This window comes from Gymnoscopelus microlampas (assembly GCF_963454915.1).
Source record: "Gymnoscopelus microlampas genome assembly, chromosome: 8".
NCBI classification, from domain to species: Eukaryota; Metazoa; Chordata; class Actinopteri; order Myctophiformes; family Myctophidae; genus Gymnoscopelus; species Gymnoscopelus microlampas.
Window position 1 is genome coordinate 45,739,446 of NC_139945.1, and position 10,769 is coordinate 45,750,214.

Here is a 10,769-nt window from a genome sequence, read left to right on the forward strand (position 1 = left end):
ATTCATGTCATCCTTGCAAAGATTTTGAGGGGTGCAACAGTTCATCAAACAAATTGATTTAATCGATTATAGATAATAATCAATGCAATGCATTGTTAGCTTGTTATTTGCGCTATTTTTTGCGCAACACCGTTGTACAACAAAGTACTAATTAGCCTATAAACAGGGCTGGGTTAATAAGACTATTTAGTAAATTATAACATATCAACATTTGCCATATGTTATATAAAAGAATAACAAAAAATATTTAGAAAAACACACTGATTTTTCAATTCTATTATTTATTTATTTCCAAATGTGGCATGGTGCTTGCCAAATAGGAAACATCATAATTGATTATATACAGCAACTATTTGATATGTAGACAAATCTACAAATGATCAAAGCCAACAGAGTCCTGTTCTCAAAATGTTCTGTTCTTGATGGCCTTTTGAACATGTCCCACTACCATGATGTGACATTCATGTTATTTTAGCATTGTTTGGGTCATCCAGATTTTCCCAAAGGTTCCAGTCTTTGAAAATAATCCTTATGCAACATTGGGAACCCGTTACAAAACAGTGACACACGCCATACATTCTTCTCTCTGCTCTCCATTCACCTCCTCCCTCCATCTCCACAGATAACATTCCATTTCCGTACCCAGCTGTGTAACGACGAGCGGACAGTGATAGACGACAGCAAGGTGGTGGGAAGGCCAATGGAAGTGGTGGTCGGCAACATGTTTAAACTGGACGTATGGGAGACACTGCTGGCCTCAATGAGGATCGGCGAAGTTTCCGAGTTCTGGTGTGACGTCATCGTGAGTGGTCAATGGTAGTGACTTGAACCGCTGTTCAGGAAGTACCTGAAGTTATTGAGTTGAGTTATCGCAATGCATGGTTTAAAGGTTGTAAAGGATTTCCTACTCCTGGTGTAGTGTCTGGGGGGTGGGGGGCATGGTTGAGGAAACTATAGACATCATCTGTATTGTTTGACGCAGTGAAATGTGTTTACATTTAAATCATAATAAGCATAAAGCACAAGTACTTACTGTACCAGGGTACTGAACCTCTATTTACTCTCAGTCACCATTAATATATACTACAAACACAGCCATCCTGGTACTCCCAAAAGTACACATGATGAGACTGGTGTAGCCATGTCAAAACAAAGAGCTTTTGCGTTGCCTCAATGGCAGCCTTTACTCAGGGCTGCAGAAAGCTTAGATTGTTTGCACTCTTTGGCTTTTGTTGTGTGTGTGTAAATATGGATTTTAAAAAAAAGAAAAAAGCACATATATCATCACACGTGGCACATAACCAACTGCAAAGGACAGGCACTGGCATTAATTATTACCTCAGTTACATTTTATAGTCTTTGGATTTAAATACGGTTTAGTTTGCCTCCAGATTAGCAGAGAATCCCTGCCGAAGTCAAGGGGGATTCCCCTTTGGGTGAAAAAGGTAGATGTTTGGTTTCGCATTCCAGGTGGATACACTGGGGGCTTGTCTGGCACACTGGGTTGCAACCACACTGAATTATATTTGCAGATCATGTTCTATGACTACATCTTGTAGAGTATAACCATATCAATGAAAATGTGAAATTTAGTGTGTGTGTGTGTGTGTGTGTGTGTGTGTGTGTGTGTGTGTGTGTCTGTGTGTGTGTGTGTGTGTGTGTGTGTGTGTGTGTGTGTGTGTGTGTGTGTGTGTGTGTGTGTGTGTGTGTGTGTGTGTGTGTGTGTGTGTGCGTGTGTGCGTGCGTGCGTGCGTGCGTGCGTGCGTTTGCTTGTGTGTTTCTGTTCATGTCTAGTCTGTGCATACAATATGTGTGTCCATGCCTTTGCAGTGACAGACAGTGCTGTCATTAATCTGCAGTAGCCTCAGCTTTCCCTAATCATGCTGACTCGGCAGAACTGCCACAGTCCTCAGATTAGAGTTTACGGGGGTTTAGTGCATGTATTCAGTCTCATCTACATGGATGATATATACAGGCCTACATATTGCACTATAGAGAGCACCAGTCTAAATTATGATTGTATTGTATTATCAGGCCTATCCACTGGGGGGCAAACTTGTCTTGGAATAGGACACTGTTGCCTAACTGGAGAGATAAGAATTATGTTTAAAAAAAAGACAATTAGCATATTAGCGAGCTAGCTGGTTAGATGCTGCTTAAAAGTTTATTTAAAAATGGCATAATGAAATCAGTTCATGAAGAAAGGCTAACATATGTTTACTCCTCAGCACACTGGCGTTTATCCCCTTGTGGCCAAGAGCATGAGGCACATTGCAAAGGGTTTAGATGCAGTAGACTGGCAAATCCACGGGTGTGGCATGGCCAACATGTTTGCCTACAGCACCCTTGGCTATGATGATCTTGATGAACTGATGAGGGAGCCGCAGCCCCTCTACTTTGTCATGGAGCTGATCCTGGTTAGCAATAACACACACAGCAAAGCCTCATTTATAATGTGTTGTATTGAGATGGTATAGATCCATGTGCTAAACACAGACGTATCTGGCATATAATAAGGTTAAAAAAGAAAGAACAAAGGATTTGCAAATATGACAAGCAGTAGGCATTGTTTCTTAGCTGGAGATAGAAAGGAACACATGCAACCACACTGAATTATAGTTACAGATCATGTTCTATGACTACATCTTGTAGATTATAACCATGTCAATGAAAATGTGAAACATAGATAGGTGTGTGTGTGTGTGTGTGTGTGTGTGTGTGTGTGTGTGTGTGTGTGTGTGTGTGTGTGTGTGTGTGTGTGTGTGTGTGTGTGTGTGTGTGTGTGTGTGTGTGTGTGTGTGTGTGTGTGTGTGTGCGTGTGTGCAAATAACAGGTCCAGCAGCCCAATGAGTACCACAGGGAGTCCTGGGCTTTGAATGATGAGGAGAGGCTGAAGATTGTGCCTGTGCTGCACGGCCAGGGGAACATGCTGTATAAACAGGGACGCTACGCAGAGGCCACACTGAAATACAAGGAGGCCCTTATCTGCATCAAAAACATTCAGACAAAGGTAACTAGCCGTTTTCTACGTGATTTTGTTGTCAAATAGCAGCCTGACCAATAGAATTTAAATCTGTGTGACGATGCAAAGATTGTCTGGCAGATTTGTGCACATTACATTACATTACAGTCATTTGGCAGACGCTTTTATCCAAAGCGACTTACAATAAGTGCATTCAACATAGGTAGGGAACGAAAACTACTAATCACCAGAAGTGCATTTTCTGCAAAAACAAGCAAGAGTATACCTAGCGCTAAGGTAAAAGTGCAATATATCAGCTTTCTTAAACAGATGAGACAAAATAGCTAAATCAAATGAGCAAGAGCTAAAACAAATAAGTGTATCGACTAAACAAGATCCAATAAGAATCATAAAACACGGGACGTGATGTTGATACTGTCCATTGTGCCAATAGATGGTGTGCACTCACATGAGATTTGCCTTGATGTTACGAGAGTGGCATGGGAGGTGTCTTTCTTAGACTGGGGTAAGATGTCAATTTCGGGACACATCCTCAGTAGTGTGCCCTTGAATCAGGGGGTATTTCGGCCTTCAAACACACCCTCATCAAAGGTGGCCAGCTACAGGGTGATAAAGCCTTAGCTTGTGTCCCATGCCCAATCATTAAGATTTGCCTAGTTGTTAAGTGGCTGACATCCCAAGGGACTGTGCAAGGCAGGGGCGTCCTCTTCCCTGAGCCAACCCTAGAGCTGACCGCATACCTCATATGCCCTCCTGAAGTTGGAGGGGTTTGAATTGGGTTCTCAGGTGTGGGGGGGGGGGTCATGTTCTTAGAGCCCAGCAAGGGTCCTTCCGTTTGATCCATAGCCACTGGCTGCCTCTTTCAGCTGCTTCAGAAACTGCTCTGATGGTCTGCCGCAGAGCCTGTCCATGGATTCCAAGTTCCTTCAGCAATCTGATGGTGGAAAAAGCCACAAATCCTCTGCATCCCACTTCAACTGGACAGACTTTTGCGTTCCAGCCACGCTGAATTGCGTCTGCTGCCAGCTCTGTGTAGCACAGTTTCTTGCGCTCATAGGCCTCCTCAACAGAGGACTCCCACGGGACTGTGAGTTCTATGATATACACAGACTTTCGTAAAGGGGACCAGAGTACCATGTCTGGCCTAAGGTTGGTGGAAGCGATCTCAGGTGGAAAGATTAGTTGCTGTCCAATATCGACCAGCATCTTCCAGTCCCGGGCCATGGCTAGGTGTCCAGTTTCTGGCTTCGTAGGAAGATGCTTGGGCTTTTTCCGTCCCTCCCGGATGAATGTTGTCGTTTTGATGGGACAAACAATACAACAATAAAACAAGCGTTCGTACAACTAGTTAACAACAAGTAGGCCAGGCAAAGAGGAAGGGTAGTGTTTCCTGAAGAGGTGGGTTTTCAGCCTGCGGCGAAAGATGGGCAGTGACTCTGCTGTCCTGACATCAGTGGGAAGTTCATTCCACCACTGTGGGGCCAGAACAGAAAAAGGTCGTGACCGTGTGGATCGGCCAGAAGGACCCATATGTGCACAGCACATGTACACGTGCATGAACTCAAACCTAAAGCAATGTTGACATACTGCATCTTAACCACTTACACCCTATACTTAGTTGACTGAGTCCGCTAGTATTTCCAATACATGCTCCTTCTGATGTCTCCTTCAGATGTCAGAAAAGATGCATTTTGGACGGACTTTCCGAACTACTTTGCAGAGTCAGGACATCTGGAGGTGCAGGAGTGTCCGAATAAATCTATCAGAAGTTCTAAATGCAGTCAAAATGTAGCTATTTCACCTCCCGTTTTGATAAAACGTTTGGACATCGGAAGGAGCATGTATTAAGTGCTTTACTTCACAGGTGTTACCACTGATACTGATAAATGTTGTGTTCCATTCTGGTCAAAAAGAGTCAGAGTGCTGATATTGTGCATGTTCACTGCAAAGGCTCTGCAACACTAAATGGAACAGAGCCTTAATGTAATCCATATCATTGTTAACACCTTTGAAGGAAGTAAGGAAGTAGCTCAATTTCTTGCCAATATGGCTGCCGTGAATAGAGCGTATTTTGCTAAAATGTATGGAACATTAAAAGGGAACAGATAGATAGAGAAATGCTTTTGAGTCATGGAAGAAAAATTGAATTGAAAAGAAATAGTAGTAACAACAGACAAAGCAGAGATATTATACTGTACATTCAAAATGTTGTCTTGGATTTAGCAGGTACAACATGGGGCCAAAGACAACGCCTAATTTGTACAATTGTTACAAAACCTGTGGATGACCATTGGGCATAAGAAGAAGTTGAAGGATAAATTTAGGTCTGATAATGACGTGCATGTTCAAATTATTATTACATTATTTCTATTTCCACACAGCAAACATATATTATTTTTACATTTTGGAACAAATAGCCAATTTAACATTGAGGTGCCCACAATATTTAGGTGCCCACCCGACCTTTATCCAAAACTATTAGCCTGACTCTGTACAAAGCTAACAAAAGCTCACAATTGAAATGAACACACTAATCTGCACGAAAGTCTAAAAGCAACAATTTATGAATGGGGAGGGAGTATTAACCAGTGGTGGAGGTGGGAGGGCACATGACATCACTGCATCAGGTGAAAACTGAAACTGACTAATTTAATATATAATAACAAAAATAATAATAATTATAGCAAGATTATCATTATTTGTCAAATGTTTTTTTTTTTTTTTTTTTAAGGGTACTTAGGCATTAGGGGCAAAGGGGTAGGTGCTCAAGCCCCTCAGCCCCCTGCCCTGCATGTGCCTGTGGTGTCACACACCACAAATAGCTGATCTACAAGATCACAAAGCATCACGTCATTGAGCCTTTTATACAGTCTATGCATTTAGCATACATTTGTCATATAACAGTGTGTACTGTATGTATCCTCAGGAGAAGGCCTGGGCGACGCCATGGATGAAGCTAGAGAAGATTGGAAACACTTTGACTCTCAACTACTGCCAGTGTCTGCTGCACATGGAAGAATATTATGAAATCATTGAGCACACTACTGACATTATAAAACAGCACCCAGGTGGGCCACTGGATGGTTGTATGTTTATTAGGGCTGCAAGTAATGTTTATATTCATAATAAAATGTAAAATATATAGATTATATTCATGGTACATTTGACAGTGACAGATACAGTGTAGCCTACAAAAATTGCAAGTATCATAGTGTTTATAGCAGATGCTAATTTGCAAAACCCATCCCAGGACTTTTGAGAAAATAAGAGATTAATTTAAAACATGTTTTGATAAATCTACATGTGATTAATTTAGACTATAAAATAATGGTATGGAAAGAGAAGAGAAATAATTAAGTACAAACACACATCTTGAAGATTGCTTATATGTTTACCCAGCAGGCAATAACATTATTTTCCTTTTATAATATGGAACATGGACAAACATTCACATTTTGGTGAAGTCGTAAATAACATGATAGCAATCGCTTAATCGCTAAACTGATTATTTGATTACTACCATATAATTTGATTCATTGTCTGTCAATCGATGAGGATGTCTCCATTGTTGACAGGACATTCATCACACTCAAGTCAATTAACAGATTGGTATTGTGAAAGCAACCTCATGGAGCTTCAAGTATTTCAATCTCCCCACCCACATGGCGTCTCCCCACTGGCCTCCAAAGCCTTGCCTATATGTGACATATCTATGTCTGCACTTGTTTGTACATTTGTATGCATGGTAGCTGTGTGAATGCATCCCATGGCCTAATACTGTAACTGTATGCACAGCCTGAATCATTTTTATCCAAAAGTGGAAGTACATGTGAGGCATTATTTTCAAACAGTTGGTTAAGGTCTCTTTATTTACATAATGTAGTATAACCCTCTGTCACATTGGCAGGAGCAAGTATTGAGAGAGTCTCATTATGAAAAATGGAACTGGAACTGGAATGGAAATGACCCCGGGACGTTGTGATCACGATACTGTCATAAAGACTGGCTAAAAAGTTACTAACAGGAATGGTCTCGTATCGGTGCCACTGCAACACATTGATGTGTCTTTGTGTGTCTTTCAGGTGATAAAAAAGCCTTCTACTTGCGCGGCAAGGCCCACATGGAGGTGTGGAACGAGGCAGAGGCTCGACAGGACTTCAGCCGCGTGCTTGACCTGGACCCTGGCATGAAGAAGACTGTCAAGAGAGACTTGAATGTACTCAACATGCGCATGCAAGAGAAGAACCAGGAGGATAAATTGAAATACAAGGGCATGTTCTGACCAGGAATGCCAGACTAATGAAGCGTTGATGATACTTGTGGTGGCAAAAGCAAAACAAATATACCAAGAGTGGTCAGCTACATTGCTGCAGAGTCCCTGTTGAATTGTGTAGATTGATGTCACACTGGCTTCCATTGAAAATGACTTGTAGCCTGTTTCTTTGTCGCCACTAGTGTGATCGCAGAGTCTGTCAGTTGGGAATGAGGCCGCGGTCCACACAACACCGATGAAAGCTAAAGCTTTGCAGTGCACGCATTGTGAACTTGTACTGTAGATCTACTAATTTCTATGCATGATACCTGCGTGCAACTAAGTATACATCAAGGGAGGAGGGAGACACATGGAGTGAGCGATATAATATAGGCCTAGGTATCCAGAATTCTTGGAACTGGAGCAAAACTTTTGCTAAGTGTCTTTTAGGTGTGTAAAATGCATTGATGCATTGTGATGAATCGATTTTGGTGACGATTGAACAGCAATGATTTTTAATGTTAGAATAGATTATAAATCAATCGTTTTTTGGACAAAGTAAAATGTAACAAATTAAATATGACACTTCTGGAAATAACCTTTTTGTAATTGGTTTGTAATTGTGTAATTGTAAATGTAATTGTGACTTCTGAAATCAAATAAACAAGCTGCACCCTCTGACTTGTAACTACATAACATGTCCACAAAGTGGTGCTGTCTCCATAAGGATCTCTCTGAGTCATCTGGGTAAACTTAATGTTATTGAGATTGTAGTTGCATGTTGCATGCATTTGTGTGGACCGGCCTTTACGCTGGCACTTTCACAGACTGTGAAGATGAATATCCCTGAGGGGACAATAAAGACATTATTATTATTATTAAGAGTCTGTAGCCAGCCTCTGGGTACCAGGAAACCGCTGACAATGGAGTGCATTGCAGACAGGACTACTTTGTGTGGCTGTGTGCAGTATGTTTGTGCACAAAATGTATCAGGTTGTTTGTATTTCATTATGCTGAGAGATCAGTTTCAGGGAACCCCCAGTTCTGTATTTCCACTACCACTACACTTCCGTTAATACTGTAGGCAACAGCACAGCACACCAACAGGGGATTGGAGCCACAACACACAGACACTGATGCACCACTGTAATGAATAAGAAAACCAACAAAAAATAACATTACATAAGTCATTAAGCATTACAGGCCAGGACATGCTTGCTGGCAATGTAGTGTGCATAGCCTAAACTGGTACTGGGTAACTGCTACAACTATAGCAATATGTCAATACCCCGGCACAACTGGGCGACATCAATCCAGACGAGGTGTGCCAAAGGATGGGGTTTGGTTAATCAGTCAAATCTAATGCAACCTACCGTCTTACATATATGGCATAAATGTTATACATCACGCTAAGACCAGTCCAACAAGTTGTTGGACTGGTCTGACAACTCAGATACCCTCTACAGCTAGGGTTGGAGCAGGCTGTTCTTTCTGAGAAGGCTCAACTTCAAGTCCCTCGGGGTGTACAACAAGAAGCTGCAGATGTCTTATCTTACACACAGCCTGTCATGGCCAACCCCTCTCACCTCTTCCACAAGGAGATAAAGGGGCAATTGAGCAAGAGGGGAAACGACAGATTCATCTTCCCCAGAGGAACTCTGAGACTTGGTCTGTCCTTTGTGCAGGTAGCCATTGATTGATTGATTGATTGATTGATTGATTGATTGATTGTTTGAATACTTTATTGGTCAAAAATGTAAACAGCATGTCGTACAGTAAGACATTAAAGCTAAAAGGATAACACAAAAAAAAGTCCTGGGGACTTCTTTCCATTGTGGTCCTATGTATTCAATTCATCAACATGGCATAAAAATGTACACAATAATACATGTCTCCAACCAAATACAAACACTATACAAAAGAGATGGTAAAATTACATTTAACTCCGCTTGTGGCCTCCTGATAGATTCCAGGCCAATTTAGAAAGAAACCAGTGTTACACATCTTAGTACGGTGCCAGGGCATTCCACATTTTGGTGGCAGAGTAGTATGAGGGTATTGTGGGCACTGTCTCTTTGACTATCTGAAATACCATGAGGACATGCAACGAGAAACGGAATTGCCACTCTCTTCAGTCAATTAGACTGATAACTCTGGAGTAACACCCATGCAGTATACTTGCACAGAGACTATTGTAATGTCAACAGTGTATTCTATTACACAGTTGTTATATACTGATAATGTTGACTCTGTATTCATATCAGTGTCTTATGTTGATGTTGTAATGACACAGTGATTCTATTTGCTTATGCATAGTGCATGGGATACCTACATAAAAAGACTCGCTCTCCACAAGTAAAACTCCTTAGACAGAGACTAAGACAATAGTATTTATTTTATTCTAACATGCTCATAAAGAGCTCTGTGCTCAAAGTGAGGGGTGCACTTTAGTGCAGGGTACTGTAATGACACTGTGATTGTGTATATTTTGTTTCTGCATAGTGCAGGGATAGAGTGTATACCTCGTTCATTGTTGATGGTGGTTTGTTCTTTTGACTCATAGTTTTCATGTCGCTATACCCTTGCTGTCTAGTCTATCTATGTATATATCAATCAATCATGGTAGGCTATATACTTTGGCAAGTCATTCTGACAATGACAATTTAGGTCATATATGCTTTGCTGAAACCCAACTGCCCGCTGTAATGAACAATGTTTCTACCTTTTGTTTTGTGTTTGATCCTATGACCCACAACGGACAGAACAGAACTGCATGTATACTGTAGCAGCACTGTATAAATAACAAGGTTTTTAATGCTTAACTTCTCAACCATCTCGCCTGCACATAAAATTGAACTTGCTGTTTGGGGGTAGCTATTAAGGAGCTTGTTTATCCAGCAAAACATTTGATAACCCTGCATCAGCAATATACACTTGGTTTACATGGCTAACATAATGAGCCCTGCATGAGCAAAACAAATGCCATTCTGGTATTATCATATAGCAACGTTTCTGTGTTATTTTAAATGACAGGGCAGCACTGATAGACATGCATGCAACACACCACGCAGGAATGGAAGCAGATAGACATTGCAGTTATATAATGATGCACTGTAATAACCACCAGGGCACTCCCCAGCAACTGGCTTCCATGCATGAGCTGCTGCCTGCCTGGTGCTGATGTTGTGAGGAGAGGAAAGGGGGGCGGGGTGCATGGAGGAGGGTGTGTGATGGGGAGGGGAGGGGAGGGGAGGGGGGGCGATGCGCGCCGCACTGCCCCGTTCCAAGCAGTGTTGCCATGTCCGCTTATTACAAGCCACTTTGGACTTCTTTTTCTGCAAAGTTGCTTGTTGAATATCGGTAGTTGTGGGCTACGGTTGTTTGGGGTTTGTTTATAAAGTGCAGTTGCTTGTGTGGGCTTGTTTCCAAATGTTTTAATTGTAATTTAAACCAGTGGCAATATTTCCCCAACTTAATATTTATTTGTCCCTAACGCCCCCATCTGAAAATGTTTTGTGCCAGGGGGGTCCCGCA

The 10,769-nt window shown here is 41.7% G+C and overlaps 1 protein-coding gene across 1 annotated transcript in view; it reads left to right on the top strand.

Moving 5' to 3' along the window:
- The window catches only part of aipl1 (aryl hydrocarbon receptor interacting protein-like 1), a 9,945-nt gene extending 2,374 nt beyond the window's left edge, over nucleotides 1-7,571 (top strand). The window contains exons 2-6 of the mRNA XM_084065048.1: nucleotides 623-802; nucleotides 2,229-2,417; nucleotides 2,834-3,010; nucleotides 5,910-6,051; nucleotides 7,066-7,571. Of these exons, the coding sequence (XP_083921174.1) occupies nucleotides 623-802; nucleotides 2,229-2,417; nucleotides 2,834-3,010; nucleotides 5,910-6,051; nucleotides 7,066-7,265 (888 nt within the window). The 3' untranslated portion in view covers nucleotides 7,266-7,571. The remainder of the gene's footprint in view (nucleotides 1-622; nucleotides 803-2,228; nucleotides 2,418-2,833; nucleotides 3,011-5,909; nucleotides 6,052-7,065) is intronic.
- Nucleotides 7,572-10,769: the final 3,198 nt, after the last annotated feature.